Below are 24446 nucleotides of genomic sequence, written 5' to 3' on the forward strand. Positions count from 1 at the left end.
ACTTTGCTTGTTTTCATTTGCCCAGGAAACCAGGGAATATAACAGTTTATCAGGCCCCAGGGCTTTTTTTTTATTGAAGCCCTTTGCAATAAAAAAGCAGCTGGGTGCTCAACAGTGCTGGGAGCAAGGAGGAGCAAAACCCCACCAGCTCCCTGAGTACCACTAGCCAGCTCTCCAGTTGTCCCCTGACTCACGCCTGGCTCTCCAGGAAAAATAGAGATATAGAGAGTCCCCCCACAGGGACACTTGGTCTAAGGTTTTATTTTGAGTCCCTCTTCAGGTTGAAGTATTCAAAATGGGGGGGGGGGGGGGGGGGGGGGGGGGCGTGACACCCAAAACATCAGCACTGTGGATTGCACCTGAGGACATGTCTGCATGGCCAAGCTCAGGGGTCTCCAGCCCAACCTCCTGCTCCAGCGATCACCACCAGCAAATCCAGCGAGGGAGGGAAGAAAAATTAATTATCACAGCGAGCTGCTGTAACTACTCCAACCCGCAAACCAACAAAACCCACGGACCAGGTTTTGCTGCCACACTTTGCCTCCATCAATCAATTCTATTACATCCATCGCTGGAAGTAGGGCATGCAGCAGGACCAGCCCCTGCGAAATGAATCCAAATTCTTAATTCAGAGATAGCAGCTGCCCCAACTGATCAAGTGCTGTAATTTGAGGGTCTCTATGCTGCCATATTCCCTAACAGATAATTAGCAAGAGCATAGATGAGTTAAACAAAGCATTGTCATGCTTTAGGGGTTTAGTGCAAGGCACGTGGTCGGGATGAGATGCTGGCTGGGAGCTCACTTAGCACGTGGGGGCTTTATATGCTAAAAACTTCCTCCATGAAACTGCAGATGGCCGTGGCTGGGATGACCGCACTAGATCTGTTCTCTGTAGGTTTCTGAAAGACAAGTTGTCATCAGTGACATCCTGGAAAAAAGAGTGGGATGGAAGAACTGGATAAGAAGCAGCAGTAGCAACACTGAAATCAGCATGTGTCAAGGAGGTGGTGAAGGACTGGAGTGGACATGTTTGGGTTTTCACCAGCAGCCTTCACACTAAGCCTGCACCAGGTGCCAAACGTGGCTGTAGGCACAATTCAGGGACCGGCTTTAGAAATCACTCCGGCCGTGATTCCCAGGACCATTCCTGCGGTGGCTGCAGGACACGGCTCTAGATCTGACTTCAGCATCAACAGCTATGAAGCACAGTCAGTCCCCTACCACGTCACCGGTTTGCTCTGTCTTCGCTGTGGTTATCGCCCGTCCTGCCCAAGCCTGGTCCTGCTCCCTGAGCAGCCTTCTGTCGGTGACTAAGGGCTGGTGGCATCCCTTCAGAGGACATGGAGGTCTCACCTCTGCACCTCAGCTGATCCTGCTACCGCCTGCTAGATAGCTACGTCTCCACTCGCACAATATTGGCGTCATCCGAGGCTGAGAAGCCACCACTCGGGGTATTCAGTGGGGCAGGGAGAAGTAGAAGAGAGCAGAAGTTCAGTTAGGGGTTTTTTTTTTAGAGGACTGACTTCAAAAATGTGCGCAGTATATATTAAAAGAAAAATAGCCGATGTGTTTTAATATGGCTAAAAGCAGTTTAAGAGGAAAATAATTAAATATCCAAATAACACATCCCATGCCAAATACCTGATTTACTACCTTGGACGTTCAGAGACCCTACCTGAAATCCTGCTTTGGAAGGTAAAGGTTTAGATCAGGGACATCTACTTAAAGACATGGCTGAAAATATTAGTTATTGGGCAGGATCAGATTTGGGCTACTTTTCTCCACCATCTTTGCTTGGAAGTGATGATATTTTAAAACCACTGAACTAAGTGTGGACTCAAATTTAAGCCCCTGTTTGGTCTCAAAGTAATATTCTGATTTCTCAGCTTAAATTTGTTGCAACCTCAGACTTCATCCCATGGGAAGCTCACTGCCATTTATGCCACGGGGTTATGTTTGGTGGGTCTACCTATTCCCTTACAGCCTGCTTCCTACGAGAACTAGATAAACGGCACTTGTAGATACTGCAAGTAAACAGAACCAAACCTCATTCGCATTTACTGACTTATTTCCACGCATCATTTCACCTGTTAGCACAAAAAAGAACCTGGATGAAGGTCCTGTAGATATTAATACCACACCACAACATCTAAGGTATTTCAAAACATACTCCTGAAGCCAGCCAACTGCTTTCACAGAGAGTCAATTATGTAGGTGCTGAACTCCTGAAAGCTAATTAAAAACATTAATTCAAAAAATAAGGTGGGTAGATTGGGACAAAGTCCTAAATTTTGAAATGTGTTACTCCAATCAAAAAAAACCAAACAAACAAAACCCACGATAAAATACATTCTTGCTCCCAAACCTGGTGTTGTTTATGTAAGCAGGAACTTTGGGAGGTGTAATACTGCACTTAATAAATCTATTCAAGAAAAAGCATTTTCAGGTGACCCTCCTAAACGCATCTGTTAGGCTTTTTAGGGATCGTGGCAATTCCACTCACTTTTTCTTCTGTGGCCATTGGGAAATGGTGAAACCATTTTTCCCCTAAATCCTGTTATTCATTTAATAACTTGTAAATTCTTGTTTTTCTTAGCCCGATACAAGTTTCCAAAGAGCCACGTTTCTAAGACCAGGGTGGTACATTTTTTCCTCTGTATCAACAGGATGCACAGGAGTAATTTAACTTGCCTAGTAAAGTTATTCATAACAATACCTGCACATAGTTTTGGCGAACAAAAGCTTTTTCAGTGAAAAACACGAATTTGGAAAAACTGAAACGTGTTATGAATACACGATTCTGTTGCTCCTATTTTCTTCAGATTTTATTAACACATTCAAAAGAGCCACTGCTGGAACTGGATGCTGCTTTGTTTCAGCATTAAATTACTTAATTTCCAAAACTCTTCCAGATCTATTTTTCTCTCACACATTTAATAAAACCAAAACCTCTTAATGGCACATTTCACGTTAAGACAAAGGGGACTGGCTTCCCAGGAATACAAGGCTTCCCCCCAACCCCCATGTTATCACACCCCATCCCCCTTCCCCTCTTATCTGTAACTTAAGGATGCAGGAGGAGGAGGATACATTACCCCGGTGACGTCCATAACCTTAATAGCAGCAAGCTGGCCTGTTTTAACATGACGACCCTGCAAAACAAAAGCGAGAAGTTTGTTTGGTTTTTTGCTCGGTGGCAATGTTTTCCTTGCAGCGAACAATATTCTTCAACAATCTCCTCGCCCTGGCAGCATCCGCACGTATTTTTGCTTTTTCAAGAGCATCTTCACAGCAGCCATGATGGGAAAGCAATTCTCTCCCCTTCCTCCTGCCATTACAATTAATTAGTAAAGGGCCTTCAATACTGTATTTTCCTGGCAAACGAGTGCTGGAAACATCCTTTAATGCTCAGCCATGCAAAAAAACAGCTCGGGGCCTCTCCTGAGCACAGAGCATGACTCGGCTGGAAATGGTCTGCTGGAGCTGTGATGATGGAAATGTGCTGGCTGGGGTGCCCGCACGGCACTGACTTCGATCCCCTCGTGTCCGAGCCCCAGCTCTCACGGACCTGGGGACACCCAAGGGACTCCTGGCCTGCAGGGCACCATTACGCACGCTGCCCGCTAATTCATTTATTTTGCAAAAGCCTGGGTCAGCAGGCTAGAGAGGTTTTTAAAATCAAATTTGCTTCTTGGCTGTGGAAGTGACCCCATCTTCAGCGCTGGCACAAGCGGGGAGCGTGCATCTAGAGGAGACGCTCGAGAGCCAGCGTGGAAACAGAAGCCCCTTGACACATACGGCCTCCTCGGTTTTCAGCAACTGAAAAATTAGCAAATGACTGCAATGAATTGCGTGTTGCATAGTGCTTGACTACATTAATCCTAATGGAAAAATGCCTGGAAGCAATGGCATAAAACTATAAAAGAGCCCAAACTGTTGATGGGGTCTTAAAACCAACACAACCGTTATCAAGCAAGCCAATTCCCCGCCTTTCCTCCTATCCCAAGAAATGGATCACCCAACATCGTACCAAAATTGCTCATACCAAATCATTCCCCCCCCACATTTGAGGGCACATGCTCTGCTTACAAACTGGGCAGAGTCAGGGGAAAAGATGCTTCTTCTCCATGAAAACCAGCTGATGCCGATCCCGGCAGGAAAGCCAGGAGGCAAAGAGAAGCATCCCTGTTTCCCAGTCACTTCTTACTACGGGAGCAGCCCAAGGCCCCATCACATGAGATACTGTACGGAGGACACACGGGGAATGGCAGCTCCTGCCCTGCAGCACTGATAATTAACGCACCAAGGACACAACAAGGAGCAGAGGCTGAGAGAGGACAAGCCACGGCATGGCAGAAACAGGGAAAAATATGAGCGTTTCCTAAATTACAGGCTCCTCCAGCCCCCCCACCAGCGCTTGCTGATGAGCTGGGGTTTGTGCCCAGGTTTCCCAGCCCTCCTGCAGGCTGGTGATGCTCTCTCACACCATCTCACCTCCAGCGGGAACCCCAAATTACCAGACACGGGGACCTCTCCCTAGCCCCTCGGGTTTCCAGGCACGGCGTTGGGAAGCAAACCCACACGCCGGCTGCGGAGCAAGGCGGCATCATCCTCTCCAAATTTATGACTTCACCAGGAAGCCAATTCACCCACCAGGGCTCCTCACTCGTTTATTAACACAATTTATATGTCCTGAGGAATCACATGTTCTCACAACGGGGAAAAAAAGCTTTATTTTTAAAATGTGCAACATAAAAAATAATAGAATAAAACGCAGCCCAGCAGCACCAGGCTGCGGCTGAAGCATCCCCTGGATGCGGCCGTCAGAAAGGAGAGGCACATTGCTAGACACCGCTATTTAGACAGCATGATGCACAAAAACAAATCCTCCCCTTCCTAAATTCATCCTTGTTTGCTTGGCCAGGAAGCCCCCACGCGTACCGACTCTTTAATTAAAGCCAACAGAGCACCAGCAGGGGATACGCTCGGACACAACCACGGCACGCTGCATCTTCCATGAAATGGAGGAGGGAGATGGGGAAGCAAGTTGGGGCATTTCAAGCCAGGTATTTGCCAGTTATACCCGCCTTCATCTGACATATCACCACCTCATTTTGTATTTTAAGGAAATGCCCCAGCCTTGCTGCGGTGGATTGCTGCCGCTGCCTACCTCCGATACCGGCCGAGGGGAAAAGGAGCCCTGTGCGCCCACACCATCCTTCTCCCAGGGATCTGCCACTGCCCCGTACGCCTCCCAAGTATTTACAGATGAAGGTAAGATCTTAATATTGTGTGAATATTTACGAAAACAAAATAAACCACTTTGAAATGTATGTTAATGTAAGCCATGAGGGACACGTAGTCATGCAAAAATCAGGCACAGTAGAACCAGTAAGTACTTAGCCTTGGAACTTAAGAACAAAGATTTGCTTTTCGCATAGTTTGTTTGCAGCAATGGATTGTTGAGCTTCATTCCCAGCAGATTTCCACCTCCGTCCAGGGAAACCGGGTGTTTCCTCACCAGTTAACTGTCCCTTTTAATCCAACATACCTAGTGCTCAGCATTGATACTTGCAGTGAAACCATCATATATAGTTTAGAAAACCAGTTAATCTTCACCCTACTGCAGGCATCCTTGGTTTTGCAATACAGATACAGACAGGCTGGAGAAAGACACCGAGAACTGAAAGTGATAGATGCAATACAGGAATAAAATTAGCATCCGACCTGTACACGCTGAAAGATGCCATGGCAGCAACAAGCCCTTTCGATGGCATTAGCCACCAACCATCTCCTGCGCGTTGGCCATGCAGAAGTAAGTGCCTGTGCCCAAAGGCTGGAAGCGGGACCGGGAACGCCCATGTCCCTGCAGCCTTTCCAAAGGAACTGGGCAGGACCGGGCAGCAGAGCCATTTCTGCCACAGCCAAGGCAAGCTGAAATTGTTAATTAATGAGTGACAAGTGCTAAATTCTCCAGTGTGAACCCCGCACTGCTAAGAAGCTACAAATGGGGATTGGGGTAGCAAGACCAAGAAAAGCACCAGAAAGCCCCTGTTGCAATACATTTTTACCTCCTGCGTGTCTTCCACCCATCAAAACTTGTTGGCTTTTTCCTTTCCATCGCCAGAGCAGGGGCCTCCACTACAAAACCACACAACGACCGAGCCAGTCTCCTACCCCTGGGGTCGCCTCTGTTCCACCAACAGCAAAGACATGGGTCAAAACAGGTAAGACTGCAGGTGCCTACACAGAATTTCAACAGAAATTTTCTGATTTTTCAAAATTCCTCCTTTTTGGTGCCCTAGTACTTGGGAGCTTACCCTGGGGATGCTGGAGAGGGTGCAGGTGCCCAGAGGCAAAGCGTTCAGGAGGATGAGACCCTTCCAGGTAAGACAGCCAGTTCTGAGCCTTCAGACCACACCACCACTGACGTTTTTGGCAACAGGAGCAAAGGAAGCCAGAGGGGAGCAGCAATCATTGCAGCCACCCTTGCTCCCCATGCCCTCCTCGCCTCCTGCCTGCTTAATAATCTATGCAAACAGCCCTCGGTCGTCTGTCTGCCTGCGGAAAAGGAGCTGATCTGCTCTTTAGCAATCTGTAATTTTTGTCTTCTCGCCTTCTTTGTCTCCTGGCATTGTCCGGGATTTTTCTGCTTGTCGGTGGTGGGTGAGCTGCTTCCAACTCCTCGTACATAAGAGAGATGCAAGAGGACCAGCATCCTCCCAAAGCCCAAGCTGCCACAACATCCCAGCATCCAAAATGTGGTACCACCAGCCCCATCCTGCCATGGGGCTCAAGCTACTGCATGCCATTGCCTTTGCTTTGGACAGAAGCATGGGCTTACCCTCCTCTTCCTCCCCGCTCACGCAGGGCAGCAACTGAACCCCCCAGAAGTTCAAGGAGAGGCAGGAGAAGAGGCTTCCAGGAGGCACTTTCACCGCCCCGTGTTGGCTGTTCACTGTAAGCACCGCAAGGTTTGAAGGACCACCACCAGCATCACCTGGGGTACGGCTCCCGGAGATCTCAAACACACAAATATCCTCCAGAACCTCCCTGCTCCTCTTCCCAAAGCAAGTTTTGCATCTGGCTACACGACGACCTGGCTGAACTGCAAGATCTGCTTTCATCTTCATAAATTCGGCACCATTACAGATGCCATGATGGCTGTGATGGCGTAAAACAAATAGGAAGAAATCAGAGCTACTGAAGTGTTTTTCCCCTCCCCAGATTTGTGGTCAAGGTTCACTTAGGTATAAACCCACAATTCAGCCTCAAGGTTATTCAAGTGCGAACTTCAAAGCTGCCAGTTTTTAATTAAACATCCATCTGAGCATAAATTCATGCTCCTAATTACTCTCAAAATGTTATATCAACTATCACTAACTTGATAATGTCAAGTATTAAGACTAATTTCTGCAAATGAAGCAGGGACCACAAGTTTTTCTTCAAAGGTTCTGGTCCTCACACTCCATAAAGCGTAATGGACTGGCACACGATGGGAACATTGGTAAATGCCTTTAAACATCAATTGATGCATTCAGGCATTATATTTACTAAATAAATAAACCCTGGCCTCAATATCAGCCTTTGTATACAAAACCTGCATATTCTGGCCCAAAATTCAAGTCCACATTTTAAGGACAGAAAGAAGATGATTGATCGTTGCTTTTTAAAATTTTGCTTGCACAAGCATGGATTTCACCTTTAAGCAAAAACTGCAGTTTCTGTACCCAGAAATGCATCCCACCACATTTACTTAACTTCTGCTGCCTGCTCCTGTTTGCTCAACAAAATACATGACCCACCACCGCCTGCAACCAGTGGGACACAACCGGAATTGTCACTCTTTTGAGAAAGGCAGAGCTCCCATTTCCTTCAGCCGGGCAGAGCATCGTCTCTTAAACCTCCGAACCAGGGCGCCCAGCCTCCAACCCCCCCCCATGCATACATAATCCCCACAGCAGGCATTTAATGGCGTAACCCTGTTGCAGGTCTGATACTTGAAAGCAACACACTCGGGATCCAGCCATTCTGCAATGCCCTTAGTCATGTAACATGTAAATATTAAATAAGTGGGATTGGGGTGCTCTTGCAAGGCACTGCAGAAATTTCGACAAGGACAGTTTTGCTGGGACCAGACCACAACACCACCCCTCACCGCTGATAAAAGTATAATCCGAGGAACACTCCATTTCGTACAGAAATCTCAGTAAACTCGGACAAACAACAAAAAGTCTCATAGAAGTCCAAATATTACCACTTTGGCAGGACAGAAGCCTCCCAACTAATTTTCTTCCATTACATTTTTGTTGCCATTAAAATACCAAGCTGATGCCAGCAACGCAACAACTGCCCTTTCTAGTGGCCAACTCCTGCCCCTGAACCGTGCCATTAGACAGCACATCCTCGACACCACCAACTCCAGCACACACATATTCTTCCTACAACAGGAACGGCGTGGGACACCAGAGATTTTGCCAGGTGAGAAATCACCAGTTCATTTTTCTACATTAATATATCATTTTTGATACGTGCTACGTACAACGAACTCTTTGTCAAGCCCTACTTCTGCGGGCACACCGTCAAGGTGTCCACTGCTGAGTCTCATCTCCTCCGGACTCCGTCTCTGCATCCCAGACCTTCTGCAGCAGAGCTCTCCTGGGATGGGCCAGAACTTCACGCGGGTCCCTGGTCCAGGTCCTGCCAGTTCCTTGTTTTCCTGTAGTTCAAGGCAACGCAGGGACTCGGTCCAAGATTTTTAGCATGAAGGCACTTTAGGACTAATGCACTGAAAATTGCATCCAATTTTTCCTGGGAGAAGGAACTTTGCCTTCCAACAGGAGCTGTGCATCCGAACTGCCATCCTGCAGTAAATTAGACCATTTTATAGCACCCAGTGTGACTCGTCCTCGGCTTTTACAGAGTATAGACACATTTATGTACTTCGTTTCCCATTGAAAGCAATCTTGAGGGTGCCAAAAAACCCCCCTCCAATTAGTTTAAAGGGGCTAAAATACTTATTGACGGAAAAACAGGCTTATCCTAGTGTGAAAATTCAGCAATCTCCAAAAGAAGCTGGTTTTATAAACGATGTACTCTAGCTTTGCACTTGGTTTACATATCTCTTCAAACATATCTGAAATAAATCCATGTCTCTGAGAAGGTAATTAAAACATCAGATACTCTAAATATCAGGTCAGCATAAGAAAAAGTGAGTCATGTAAGAGGATGGGAAAAATGTTTATTTTAACGGAGTAAAATATCCCTTTGATTAAAACACAGCGATCGTGGGGCAAACCTTATTGTTCCTGCCTGCACTTAACCCCAGCTACTGGCAGGGGGATTTCAAGCCAGTGGGGACTCAGGACAACCCTGCAGACTGGGGACCAGGTCCTCGCCCTGGCCAGGGCTCAGCCCCATCTCGCTGCCTTTCAGCCAAACACTGCAGCAAAACCTCTGCCCTTTCCAGCAGGAGCTTGCGCTGCCCTTTTTGAGAGAAATACCATGACCACGACGGCAGCGCACTTCCCTCCAACGGCACACATTTCCACCTCTCCATCATTTCTCGGGTTCACAAACAGCTTTGCGAGAGCTTCAGAGCAGCCGCACTGGCCCAAGGCACTAAAGGACACGACTGACTTGATGCAGTTTCTTTCCACTTAGGGCAAACTCTACTTGCTTACGGGGCTACCTAAAACACTCTCTGTTCCCCCCAGGCTTCAACACGCTCTCTGCAAACGGCATCCTCCCATATACACGGCATGCCTGAAACTCCAACGCTTTCACACCAGAAATGGAGAATCTATGAAAAAGATAGAAAGGTGGATGCAGTCACTTGACATCTCATTTGCTGGCCAGGTGACATTTCCAAGAGTTGCTCCTCTGTCCTCCTGAGCTCTCCTGCAGAAAGCTGGCTGCTCACTCGAGCACGGCTCTTCCCCTTGGGGTGCTTTCAGAGAGCAGAAGACCTTCACTGAGCAGGACAAGCGCAAGTTTTACTTACAGCCAATCCTCCCTTCACATCTGTCATCTTTTCCAACGTTTTAAGAAGTAAAACTCTGGAAAACATTCAAAAAACTCGAAGAGAAACAAAAATAAATAGAGTGGATTTTTTTGGTTCTCCTTAGCTGGGCATTTTTATTAATACTTCAGTTTGGATTGAAGAACCAGAGCTTCCCCTCGGAAAGGCATAAATCCTCTCCGAGCACAGACGTCTCTAATTGCACAGGGCCAAGCTAATGCTCTGTGTTGACCGAACAAAGCCGACCTTTGGACTGAAATATTTCTAATCCTCTCTATCAATCCAAGCTCTGATCAGGGCCGTGCAGCTGGGAGAGCTGCAATTCCATTACTGCAGCTCCACAATAAGTCTGACGTTAAGTAAAGAAGGCAGGATTATTAGATTAACAAGCTAAATTGTTAAATTAGCATATTATTCATCTCCAGAAATAACACTCACTATAGCACATAGGTGAGCAAGACTATAATCTTATATTCCCTTATATATAAGGGAAACACATTCCTTACACCAATGCTTGCACTTATGCCATCCCCCGTCTCTCTTGTAGTTCAAAGGAGAGTGGACACAGCCTCCCGCTCAGAAGAACTGAGAGGTTTTCCTCTTCCATGGATAAAACCGCCGGCGTAAGAGGTCCTAAATCAGCATCAGAGATCCCAGATGCTTCCAGAAGTTTCTGTAGACAGTTCTTCCACATGTGGCTTGCACCCCTTCTAATTCCCACCCAGGGAAAACCACTGGTTAGAAAGTGCTTCCTCCCTCTCGGCGGCACTGCCACTATTTAACACCAGCAAACTGGCAACGGAGGGTTGTGTATCTGCTTCACGCTCACGCAAAGCACAGATTTTGTCCACAAGTGTTTGAAGCTGTAGGTTTTGAAGAGCCGTGCTTCGCGGTCACAGGAAACCTTGCGGCAGACCAGATTTCAAGATGTTTCTGCATCTGGCAGGGCTGTCCCAGGACACGGGAACCCACACGGCTTCCTAAAGGGAGGTCAAGACCTCAACAAGAGCAGGTCTAGGCTGGAAGATAGGTGGACCAAGCATAACAGCATGGAGCAGAGATACAGATCAACAACAGACAGCAGATACACCAAAAGTGGGTTTAAGGAGCAGCCTGTGGAAACCTGAGGCACCAAAGGACTAAGGAGAGATGTTCCTGACAAAGCAACGTATTAAAAAAAAAAAAAAAAAAGACAGTGCCTTAGGAAAATATTCCCAGAGCTGGTCCCACACTGAAGGCAGCAGGATTCAAAGGAGCACCAGTGGGATGGAGGAGGAAAGGGATGCTACCGGTTACCGCTGGACCCCTTGCAACTTTCCCAGGCCTTCCATGAGCTTCGCCCTTTGCTCCGGCACCCCAGCACACGCAGGGCCGACACGGCAGGTCCCAGCGCGGGCAATCCCCGCGGTGCTCTGCCAAGGGGAGCAGCCCATCGCCTGCAGCCCCCAGGGCAGGGAGGGCAGCGGCCGGTCCCTGGGGGTGCTCCTTCCCCTCCTCCCTTTGCCCCCAGCTCCTCTGCTTCTCTGCAAGTGCACATTTTTGCAGCTAAAAGAAGGCAGTACAGCCTGTTCCCAATAACATTAGTTCATGACAGCCATGTTATTACCACCCTTTAACACCCCCACTGTGCTTCTGTTTCACATCACTGCCTATTCAACACTGCAGTATTCATAACTAAAATTAAATTCTCCGTTTAGGAGACCCACAAGGCACCCTTTCACACAGGCCACGTCTCTGATAGCAGCAGCAGGTTGCTCCTTCCAGCAGGAAGCACTGAGCCATGAAGGGAATGGCACTGCCCACGTGTGCCGGGACCACCAAGTCCTCTAAAGGGAGATGCTTGGCTCTTGAGGGTGGCCCAAGAAAAGACACAGCCTCCTCTGATGGGCCAGGCTATCCCACCAGCTGACACCTTCCTCCAGACCCTTGCTGCTTGACATGGACCACCACAAACCTGGCCAGGTCTGGACTGCAGCAGGGAGCTTTCGCATCTGCAAACAGCAGGCAGACCCCGATTTCCGTGTGCTTTCGCTGTATGCAAACTAGTTTGCCCCACAGCCAACCATTTCTGCATGGTCCCAGGGCACCTTGGCTTCATCGTGGCCACAACCACACCAGTTTCGACATTCAAACCCAAACTCCAGGATGAGCCCATCAGTTTCAGGGCACCAGTTCCCATCACAGGTGAAGCTGGCTCTGCGCAGGATACAGGAATAGACGTCCCAGGACACCAGGGAGCTCTCTAAGCCCTTCCCTGTAATTACTGGGGCTGCTTCGGGATGAGAGCGAGCCGCTGTGTCCAGAGCTCAGGGGCACCAGCAAGGTCTCCACCACACAATGTGCTTTGGCAGAGCTGCTGCTGTTTCTTCTGTATTTGTAGAAAAAATGGTCCCTTCAAAACAGATTGCTCCTAAACGTGCTCCCTGCTGCAGGGCAGACAGGGCTTAATACCTGCAAATGTGTGCTGCTGCCTCCCATGGCAATTCATCCCAGAGCACCGGACAGACATAGGTATCTCTCAGTCTCCTCAGGCTCTTGGTATGCCATTTATCTGTGCCGCACATTAAACAGCTGCATTTCAACGTGTGAAGCTCCCCCTGCTCTTTAATCCATGCCCCAAATGAGTGACTGTCTTGCAAACTGCAGCTGAGTTAAAAAACCAGCCCTTGCTACACATGCTGATGGAAACGTGGTTTCTTGAAACACCTCTTCAGTGCCATCTGCTCGACTTCGGCTCTAATTTCATAGTAGCAAGATCCAATTTTGGAGGTAGCATGTAAAGTGCAAGGTGGCTGTTCAACCAACAAACAGCAGGGAGAACCACCTCCCGTGAACCTGGGTGCTCGGCATCCTCTCCGGCAGCAGGGACGGACGGCACTGGCGGCAGGAGACAGCTACGGGGGAGCCAGGTAACGCTGAGGTATCCGTTATCTAAAGCTGACTGAGATTTTTTTAATTATTATTATTTTTGTCCCTGTGTAAGGAAAACTGAGTATGAAGGAAAGCCCAAATCTCTTCTCGGTGACTTCCTGACCATTTAATCCAAGAAATTTAACTCTATGGCTGTCGATGGTTTTCCACTAAGGGCTTCCATTGCATTTCATTGAATTGCCAATGGCATAAAACGGCTGTGTCCATGTCCACGTGAATCACCCAAGCCAACTGAGCAAGCCCAGCCTGCTTTCCCAGCCCAAGTTTTTCCCACTCCCTCTGTTTCTCCATATAACTGCAAGGTAGTATTTCTTTCACCTCAGCTCACAGCACGGTACAGCTGAGCACACTGCCCCACATCCCCCCATGGCCCTGTGTTTCTCTGCAGACATGAAGACCCAGGATGAGCTCCTGGGGTCCTTGGATCTCTCCAGATCTGATAACCAGGCACTTCAGCGGTGGTTATCAGGGCAGTTAAATGGGGCTCTCTCCTCTTTCATCCCCCCCTGCCCCACGTCTCTCAGCTTGCAAAAGGGAGCCTGAACACAAACCCACCGGGTTCTTCTGTGCACCAACCCTAATGCCCCAAATCCAGGAGAAATTTGGGCTGAACTTCTGAGGTCCAGTCCCATTGCTGGCAATGGCTGAACCTGCACAGCAGGAGCCAGGACATTTGTCCGGTACCTTGAACCAATTTCTAAGCAAGCCATCCTTACAACCCTTCCACTGCCTCACTCCTTGAGTCTCTCCCATCCTGCTAACACTTGGATCAGTTCAGGTCTAACCACCTTGATTCCTGACCACGTGGCAAGGCTGACTGAGCCAATTCATACGTTCAGCCTTCATACATTCATCACACGTAAGCAAGACTCCAAGTCCCTGTCTCAGAGTGGTAGAAATAACAAGAGCAAGCTGATAAAGTTACTTCGTTTCATGGGGCTTAGGATAAAATGCCACAGCTGCCAGAAGCTTTCACGTATACCTCTTGGGGTGACTTAAGTCTTAGCATCAGGAAAATAAGCGTAACAATGACATAAGTAACCCCATATCTAGTGCTATGGAGGGCTGAGGTGCTCCCCTAAGCGCAATGACTTTGTAACTCAAGATATGCAGACCCCATGTTGCACGTTTCCATCTATGTCAGCTCAAATATCAATTTTAGACCTCACATACTTGAAGGCAGATGGGCATCACACTCTCTTTTATCCAGAGTTGCCTCCAGGGTTTTTGTCTGCCCTGAGCAGCCTTGACAACTTACTGTCCATCCTATCCTACTCCAAGTCACTTACTGTCAGTAGTCAATAAACATTTTGCAGTGCCTACGTTCTGCCGATTTAAAAGACCCAGCCATGCCTAGAGCAATAGTATGTGATATACATACTAATTCGGCTGTACACAGCTACATCAAGACTTTCATGTTGTCCGCTGCTTTAAGCAAGTCAGGTATTGGGTAGCAAATTTTTAGAACCGCTTATTGGAAAAGGGAGTCTGAGAAATGACTTGTAGACCTTTTATCCTTATATTTGCTTTATGTATGTCACACGTGCATTCGCTGCTTTGTCTGGGATAAAGATGGGATTTCTGACTCTGCTGCCAAAGAGCCCCACTGTGGCTCACCTTCTAAGCCAGCCTTGCAGGTTAGGATCAACAGAGTTTATCAACAGATTAAACTGCATTGCTTTCGTAGCTTCTCGCTTTCCAAGCCTCCCCTCTCATGTAGGAATTTCCTACCCTTACTCTGGCTAGGCAAAGCCTTTCTATTAGGAAATAAGGCAGCCAGATCACTGCCTTCCTCTGCCTTCCCCAACAGACCTGCAAAATGGACCTCACCGCACCCGAGGGCAATGCCGTGCTGCCCGTGCTAGGCAGAGGACCCTCCTCCCGGGACACCCAGCGCTCAGTGGTCCTCATTTCTCTGCAAAGTGGAGGAACCAGGGTGCGAGTGCTCCTCTAGGAAAGGATGGAGCCCTGAAAAGACCCCACAAAGCAGAAGATCCCCCCCAGCCCCACACACGATCCCCATCCCGTCCAGCCTCACAGCCGGCAGCGCGGCCGAGGGGGGGCTTTAGCCAGAGATTTGAAAGCAGGGAGGAGAGGAGGAGGACTTGGGATTAGCAGGGGAAGGTCAAGCCGGTACCAGGGATTGCACGGGAACAATACGGCTCAGGAATGAGTGGGAGGAGGCCAGCAAGGACTGAGTGTCCCTGCTAGCTTCGGCACTCGGGGACACAAGGGACCAGCCTAGCACCGGTGCAGCATGTCGCTATTTGCTAATGAAGGGACTCCAGCCACTGCCGAAGTGGTTATCATCGCAGGAGGGCTATCTAGCCATTAAGGGTCCTATTTACAGAGAAATAACATGTATAGACACAAATCGATGCTGTACGGTTTAAAGGAACCGTCTGAAGGCTATGGATTTTACTCACTGTTATTTGCAAAGTGAAACAAAGCAGACAAAAAAGCTCTGAAAGCAGCCCGAAAAGCTGCCTGCAGGCAGGGCGCCTGCCGGAACGTGGGCAGCTTGGAGGCTGCCTGCAGCTTTGCCGGGAGAACACATATGGGCAGGGGGTGATGGCCTTTTATTCCACTGGATAAAGATCTTAGTGGAAATCTGAAAGGCTCTGCGTGAAACCTCATCCACAGCTAATCCAAACCTCACACGGACTATGCCATGCTGTAGGCACGTCAGGAAGGACCCAAGGCCAGGTGCTGCATCGAATCAACCCATGAACCTGCAATTTCGGCTGTACTAAGAGAAAGAAAATGATAAGATATTGCTTTATAAGCATCCCCCTGGACCGGCTGCTTCCTGTTCCTACCTAAAGGCAGCTCAGGCCACCCGCTCGCCCCATCCCCTACAGCCAGGAAAACGTGCCACCTCTCCAGGGCTTTTAACCCTTTCCCAGCAGGATCAATGCCAGCTAAGCACTAAAAGCCACCAATATCTTACAGGCAGATTCATATTAAAAATTCAAGATCTTTCCCAGCAGCGAGAGCTGGCTGCAGGACAGAACCGCAGTTTGGTTTTGCTGCTTGGCATTCAGGGCCCGGACATCTGTTAACGGAGCAATATGTAAAAGTCCACCACTGCACAGGAATGGGGAAAGACCTCCCTGCATTTTTCCGGGGGGGGGGGGGGGGGGGGAAGCCTGCCAATTTGCCTGCTCCCTCAAACCGCCACAGCTGGGGGTAAGTTTTGATACACTTAACAGGATGTACAAATTCCCTTTATATTAGAGCCTTGATTAAGTTAATGTTGATTTTTAAGTACACCGCGGAGTCTTAAACTCCAAGGAAGGAGAGAAAGCGGAGCCGGCGACGCGTGGGCCGATTTCCCGGGAAGCGGGGCCAAGGCCGTGCCGAGCAGCTGGGCGCTATTCCTGGATCCCCACCAACTGCGCTCGACCTTGGGCGAGAGACTGGGCTCTTTGCCGCTCAACTTTGTCCCCCAATAAAAGGGGTAAAATAATCCTGCAGCTACCCCATAAAGATGATGCAATGCTTGATGCTATATTGCAAAAAGCCTCCAAAGCCTTGCCTAGATGGAGAAGCATGTTTGAACATAAAAAGGAGTTGTTCCTCACGCAGCCATACTCTGTATCAGGGCCCTGATTTGCACCTTCAAACAACAGTGCTCTATAACTTCTTAATTTTTTTTTTCTATAGCAGAGGGCTTTCGCTTTGCCAGCAGCCTTACCAAAAAAAAAAAAAAAAAATTAGCACAATTTCTTTACATTTGTAATTCAAATGCTCCTACACAGCATTTCCACAAGACTGCTTAAAAAGTGCACTGGAAATTGTAATTAAAAGCTGATCTTCTTTACAAGATGACTCAGGCTTCTGCAGGCTTCAGCCCTGGCCTCAGACAGCTCTGCCAGCAGAGCCCTGTTTGAGCACAGTGAGCTGCCAGCATTTATCGAGGATTAGGGGAAGGTTTGCTTAAAAACAAAGGGCAAAAGATAAAATGAAATTGTTATCACCTAACTTCTGGGCGGCATTGGAGGGGAAATGAGCAGCCCGCGAGAGCAAGGACCAAACCCCTCTCTAGTGCTGGAGGAGGTGGCTTTGCAAATAGGGAAACTATGTTTTTGCTAATGATTTTAATCAGAGAAGCCTTGTCACAGAGTGAAATGATTTTCCCACAGGACCTGGCAAGGGTCAGATTAAAAGCCTCAATGCAAACAGCCGGCGAGCTCAGCGAGGGTGCCAGCGCCACGGTGAATGCAAGAGACTTGGCTCTCTCCAGTTCAGACACAAGGATCGGCTGGTCTTCAGCATCTCCAAAGAAACCACTGAGCAAGGGCCCCTGCCTGCAGAAGGGATCAGAAAGGCTGAGCTGGAGGCAGAGAGGGGATCGGGGAGGGGTAATCCAGGACACCTTCATTTCCAAGGTCCTTCCCCAAACCCAAGGGGATCCCAAGATCAACTCAAACCAATTGCAAAAGATGAGAAGAGATGGGAACCACCTCACAACCCACCAGCAAACCACTGCTGAGGACCTAGCTCTCCTCTCCAGTTTCCTTTACAGCAGCCCAAATGCTGCCTTGTATGAATCTCGTTTGCTTTCCTCAACGGCTTCACCCTCCACCTGACCATCCCCACGTGAGCCAAGGGGGCTGGTCCCGACACCGGTGCTGCAGAAGATGCGAGGGCTCCATCGCTCATCCCACGCTCCCCGGCATGGCGTGCAGTGCTGAGCCCGGACAGAGATGCAGAGAGGGCTCAGGAGACGACAGGCGCTCATCTATCAGACCAAAGGCAGCACGGCCGTACAGGGACCAAGGAAAGCCCCTGTCCTCCGAGCCACCTCCTCGCAACCCAACCCATAACCAAGGTGTTCATTTACTATTGGTCTACCCCATGAGAAGCCATGAGGCAGGGGGTGAGCCACACCGAAATGGGGTGTTGAAGCCCCCTGGACCACCAAGGGAAGGAGGGAGGGCAGGGGCCGGCAGCACCCCGGGCAGCGCTGAGCCACCCCGCATCGCTGCTCCCCGGGGCCAGCAGCAGCAATCCAGCCCTTCGCAGACAGAGGGTTTTACTGCTGTGTGCTGCATGTTACCAGGCAGAAGGCAACAGATTATTTTCCACACACTCTCCCTGGTCTTCAGGCACTAAAACCACCGTGTCAGCTGTAAACAAACTGGCATGCCCTTAAAAACAACCAGAACCCAAACCGTGCTGTTAGCCTTCAAAACCGGCATTAAAATGCCCATAAAAATAACATAAAGCCCATCAACACACGTGTTTTTCTGTAAAAATACCATCGTGTAACCTGCCCCTTTGCCTTCAGAGCAGAAAACTGACTTGTCAAACTGCTTGGTATTTCTCACCCCTCCCACCGCTGTAGCTCAGCAGGACACACTGGCCGCAGGAGTATCCCCCTGGGATTTAATTTCTGGTATTTCCACAGGCATCACATTTCCCTGAGGGAGCTAGAAGGTGCGCCTGGCCCGTTTTTTTGTTGTTGTTTCAGTAACGATGCGGGTGAGAAGCCGAGATGAGGCAGAGATGGTGCATCCTGGTGCTCCTCACGGTGATGGCTTCTGGAAGAGGTGAACCTCTGATGGGGACCCCCGGGCAGGTGAAGGTAGCTGGGAGACTCCAAGAGGGTAATGAAATGCCAGGGCTGCATTTGCTCAGACAGGAGCAGTGCTGTGAGAAGCAGAGGACATTTACAGCAAAGGCACCGGGCGCCTGCGAACTTAAACCTCTGGATGTCTCTCTACATCGGGTCATTCTTCTCCCGTTCTCCAGGGTGCACTTGTACAACCTGGGTCCCTGTGAAGGGTGAAAGACAACGTTCCCCTCCTCACATCACAAAAGAGCATGCGGATCCCTTTGAACAAAACAGCTCCTCCAAAAGAGGCTTATTCTGTATCACCAAGATGAGTCCACACTGAACAGGAATACATGTTTTTAACACACCGAGTGCAGCACAGGCGAACGGGCAGGGAGACAGGCTTCTGTCACGGTGCAAGTACCGCAGAGCTGTGCCCGAAGAGAGACAGACCTGAGCGCCGTTCCAGTATCAGACTTGCAAGATAGAACCCGTGTTCGGGGTACGGTAGAGAAGACCAACATAACCCTGAAGTCCATCTGCCATTCAATTAATCATACAAAAACGGAAGATTAGACAGTGGAGGACACAGACAACAAAACACATGTGACAGATGATTTTTGTTCCCTCCCGGCACCCAACTTGTCTGCATTCAGGTCACCACCCTCAAGAGGCAAGACACCAGGAGGAAGAGTTCTCAATCGAGCATTTCCTGATGGAAATCAAGACCACAGCAAACGGGAAGCACGCGTTGAGCAGGGACGAGCCACCCTACCGAGCGCTGGGTCTTCACACCTCTTCCTCAGTCTGACAGCTCTCAGGTCAGTACAGATTAGATTAACACCACCGTGAAGTTTTGGGCCACTTTCTGCCTGGGTGATGTAGCAGTCTCCTCACCTGCAGATGTTCATGGTACCACCATCACTGTCCCTAAACAAAACGGCCTTCAAAGTCCCCCCAGGATAGATGCAAGCGCTCCTCAACACTTGGCTTGGGACCCACCAGTCTGGCCTTTAAATCTCATCCCTCCCCTTCCTACTAGTTGGGGATTTAAAAGTTGCATAAGCTAATTCTTACAAATGAAACATGGAAGCGTGGAGAGAAATTTTAGCTGGGAAAAAGCACACCTAGGACAGACATTTCCCCTAATTCAGGCCCTCCTTTCCAGCCCCCTGCTCCTGCCTTTCACTCGGGCCAGCGTAACACTTCTCTAAATGTTGCCTCCAACCAAGCTCACTCCAGAGAGCCCGCAATGCCATTACAAATCCATCCTGGCTATTTAACTGCAAGTGAATAATGTGGTTAATGCTCACAGTGGTGATGTGACCGAGGAGTGAAGTCACTGGCAACACCAGCAGCACCAGCGGCTGCACAGGAGATGACTGCAGAAGCCACAACTCATCAGCGCTGCCTACAAGCCGTGAGCCTCCAGCGCTTTAAACAAAGGAGGAAGATGAGTAATTTCAGACAAAAGAATGAGCCTTCGTCAAAACTTCTGAAACACAAATCTCTGGACTGGATTGAGTACCTGTGCTACAACTCTCTTTTTTTCTTTTCTTCTTTTTTAAGCTTTTCACATTTTGTTTCCCTCCTCCAGATTTCCAAATTCCTACCCATCTCTGAAAGAGACAGGCTGACGTATTCCCTGAAGGCTGCTGTTCCCAGTACCTTTCAGATCAAGAACCAGAGATTTCAGTAAATCTAGTCCCTATTCACCCCACATGCATCCCCTAAAATTTCTGTTGTAATACCTTTCCTTGTCTCTGTGGGATCTCAAAGCATTGATGTGTGATAGACCAGAAAGAAATGGGACTCAGCAAATAAAACCTACCCTGAAGATAAATGGCAATACAGAGGGGATAAACTGCCTCCATATAGATGTAGACCCACCTGAAGAGATCAGTCACCACTAAGCTGACCTGAATGATGGCCAAGTCAGGCTGTTCCCTGCAGGAAAGGCTGACGGGGAGCTGGGTTTCGTGGTCGTGGAGGATAGTTGTTAAGAATAAGAGATTTCAGCAGCATTTGCAGACTGGGAAAAGTCCTTATACCTGCTCAGGACATGCCATCTGTAGCAGCCTCTTAAGGTGCTCTGAAACTATGGTCCCGTCCCTCCTGAAAAGGCTTATGCTGATGATTAATTAAAGTCATCCGCATAGTCCTGTCTTAAATGCTGATGGGGGAAGAGTCTTTTAAAAGCGCTCTTAAAGCCTGCCTCAACAAATCAGTAAAGCACAATGTTGTGATTTAATGTAAATGTGTCCCAGTTCTGCTAAAAAATAAGTCAGAAAGAAGAAGTGAAAAACACCCGATGTGACAACACAAAGGAAGATCTTGGTCTCCCCTGAAACTCCTGGACAGCTTGAAATGACCTCGAGGAAAGCTGAAATAATTTCTCCTTCTGAAAGCTCAGTGAACAGGTCAAAAATACAACTGTCCTTCCAAACACCACAAGCACCCTGTTTTCCTGAACAATTTTATGGAAATCAGATTAACTACCCATTGCTCCTCTGCTCTGAGCTGAGAGCCACTTGAAATGCAAACATTGACTTAGGAACGCAAAGGAAAGATCTTCTGACATACAGCAAACCTGGTCCCGGGTCCAGAGGCTGCCGATTTGGTAAATCACTGTTAAACAACTGACTGAATGAACTAGTTTTGCAGCAGTCAGGCTGGGTCCTTGCCCACCCCACGCAGTACGTGGTGGCTCCCCGGCTCACGTGCCACCTTGAAATGCTCTGCCGTGCCGGGGACAAGTGCCAGGAGTGATGGGGTGGGAGGATGCTGACGCCCCTCGCTCTGCCAACGCTGAGGTTGGGAGGAAGGAAAACAGAAGTGAAACAAAGCCTAGCAGAGCAGGTGGCAGGAAGAGAAGTCATTTCTCTCCCTCTTCCCCCAAAACCATTATTTACAGTAAAGTATAAAACCAAGTGTCCCTAAAAATACAAGTTCAGGCTTCCTGCGGCATTGTCTGACAGCTGCTTGTCTCCAGCTTTCAAAGCCCCATGAGACCCTGCTGCCTCCTCGTTACCTTCCTCCTCTCTCCCCTTTATTTTAATTCTTTCCATTTTCCTCCCCTTCTCGCAGCCCACTCTTCCCCGTTTCCCCTTCCACTGTGGTCCTGGTAAGGACGGTGAGGTATCTGTCTGATACCACCTATCAACCTGGTAAGGATGCCGGAGGACTTGGTCAAAGCTACTTGCCCCACGGTTTTGTTTCAAGGCGGGTGCAGGGACAGAGCTGATGGGAAGATTGCTCCTTTCCCCCACCCATACTTCTCTGATTGTGGCACCTGGACACAACAAATTAAAACTAAAAGCACCTGAAAGCATGCAGAATAAAACAGAGTAATTCAGAAAAGCACAGTACATCTAATTTAGTTAATGAGAAATTAACGAACAGCAATTCCAAGGCTGCAAAATTATCCCATCCTGTAGAAGAATATATATACTTTCAAGAAAGGGCAAAAAGATGGGCTGAGAACGTTTTCCATTTACACAATTACTTTTGTAGGACCCGGGCTGTGCTGCCATACCAGTATTAAGCAATTCCCCTGTCTTGCCATATATGCAAATATAAAGATTCACATTTCTCAGGTAATGCACTTTTTATTGCAGTCCTAAGATTGTCTCTGCACCCTTGTGGGTTTTTTTGTTTTGTTTTTGTTTGTTTGTTTTTTAAAAAAGTTAATTGAGCATTAGTACCATCTCTTAAGCCAGATCATTTTATGCACGTGGGTATCTGCCATGCAAGGTCTCAATTTTCCCATCTTTTCTAAACAACCGAGCCTGACCAAGCATTTCAGACTGAAGATTGATTTCCAGCAAGAATTACAATCACTCCAGGATTTCTGTAACATACGGAGAAATATCTCACACCACCCTTCAACCTACAAACTTGCCTTCTCAACCCTGTTACAGGGCAGAGTCCCCACAGTCTTCTATCAGGCACACTTCTACTGAGAGCTCTTGCAACGCTCCTCGGGGTAACGGCTCCCAAAATGCACATTAAGACCCTGTACGGTCCAACGTGGAGAGACCCAGGAGGCTCAGCTTGGAGGGTCTCCTGCTCAGAGGCTGTCACCCCTTCTCAGGCGGGGACGAGGGCAGCGGGGCTTACAAACGAAGTGCCTTCCAGGGGGCCATGAGACGCTGTTTATTGCTATTGATGTCTATGCTGTGGCGCTCCCAGAGAAGCAGCTTTGCTTTCACACGGGCTCAACCACCTCCCGCCTGCCCTGAAATCAGTAAGGTTTACCCCGGTGCTCAGGCTCTCAATTTTCAAGGCACAGCCTGATTTTCTGGGTACAGACCACATTTGGGAAGCTGGTGCTTACACAAAAGAAACCCCCAGTGTTCACTCGCAAGCTGATTTCCCTTACATGCAGTGCTACTAAAGCGCAACTGCACAAAGCACCGTGCCATTTCACGACTGCCAAACCACGCTTTAACGTGCTGACCGTATACATTCTTTGCCTTCCGAAGCAAAGCACGCAACCCAAAATCCTCAGTGCTTGGCTTGGACTAAAAAGACACCATCCCTCCACCATTCTATCCCAGCTTCCTTGGCAACAAGCTGACCCGGGGATCTGACTCACGTGGGTGCATGCATGCGTGCGTGCTTGCGAGTTTTAACGCTATTAGGTAGCTTCAAAGACATCAAAGATAATTATTTGCTACCAACTTCATGGAAACAGGCAGCTGGGTGGCAAAGGATGCTGGACGCAGCCATTCACGAGGTTTATCTCCAACAGTTTTTAATCCCGTCAGCCCCTTTCTCCAGTCAATTATAGCAGCCTTTATGTTGCCAGAAAAGTAATGGGAGGGAGAGACTATAGGTATAAGCAGACATAATAGAATCCTAATTTAATTAGGGAAGTACTCAATCAACCAAGAGACATAAATACAAAGGAAACCAGGTTTATTAGTTCTAGTGCTTGCAGAAATGCCAATTTGGTTCCTGATTACTGGGGGAGGGATAAAAAAAAAATCAGTAATCTTAATAGCACAGTCCTAGTTTGCTCTTTCAGAAAAAGTTAATAACAAAACCAAACAAAACTCAAGAGCTTCTAGAAACACGGCCCTCATGATGGACAAGTAACTGAGCTCATTATGGGGGGAGCCTGGTTCTGGTTTCACTGCGGTTACAAAATACAAATTACAGCTTGGCCAGCCACAAGGAAAGAAATTTTCGACCCTGGCTCTCAGGTCTGATTTACACCAGTGCTTCCCAGTGACTCCGACGTCTCACTTTCCTCCATGTAAGAGGAAAGTCAGGATCACCGGGTCTAACAGCACACACCGACAGGCTTTGAGAAGGAGAAGGTAAAGACACCAACTCCCCACAGCAGCGCTGAGCCCACCAGGGTCACTTCTTCCGCAGACAGCTCCATCTTTTGCCACCCCATCCTTCTTTGGGGTCTGCAGGTTCAGAGCCGGCTTAGCGAAACAGCGGGTGTATTTAACATTCATGCTTTAATGCCTGGATAAAGGTTTTGCTGAGAGCATAATAGCACAAAGTGACTAACAAGGGGCTGGGGAACTATTTGGAGATTAACTAACTGATTTCGTGTTATGAAAGGGCAGGTTGTAATTTTAGGATTAGAAATCTGTATTTTGGATGTCAATACCTTGCATGAGAAAAGGGCCAGGAGCAGTGGCACGACGACGCTCTAATCCATCCGTGAGGAACTGGCAGGGCAAGCAGAGAATGAGCCATCCATGCCAAGAAACTCTAAAAAAATATAATAAATCTGCCGCAAACACCACTGTCTGTGTTCTCCAGTAAAATGGTCCCTCACTGGGCAGGCTAACATGCACCACCGTGCAGACTCCGTTGGGATCCTCCAGCTACAGCCACAAGATCTGAGCACCTACCCAGAGACGTGGCAGGGTCCATCCTACTGTCAGATGGGTCCAAGAGGAGTCCTCCAC

General features: G+C 48.5%; 1 protein-coding gene across 5 annotated transcripts in view; it reads right to left on the minus strand.

Annotated features, from left to right (window-relative positions):
* TNIK (TRAF2 and NCK interacting kinase) overlaps positions 1-24446 on the minus strand; it is a 167102-nt gene that overhangs the window by 75352 nt on the left and 67304 nt on the right. For all 5 annotated transcript variants that reach the window (XR_012776405.1, XM_075506873.1, XM_075506875.1 and 2 more), the window contains exon 3: positions 3097-3153. Coding sequence is in view for 4 of the 5 variants with exons in the window: in XM_075506873.1 (XP_075362988.1) it covers positions 3097-3153 (57 nt within the window). In the remaining variant the exon portion in view is untranslated. The remainder of the gene's footprint in view (positions 1-3096; positions 3154-24446) is intronic.

The sequence above is a fragment of the Mycteria americana genome, chromosome 7 (genome assembly GCF_035582795.1).
Source record: "Mycteria americana isolate JAX WOST 10 ecotype Jacksonville Zoo and Gardens chromosome 7, USCA_MyAme_1.0, whole genome shotgun sequence".
NCBI classification, from domain to species: domain Eukaryota; kingdom Metazoa; phylum Chordata; class Aves; order Ciconiiformes; family Ciconiidae; genus Mycteria; species Mycteria americana.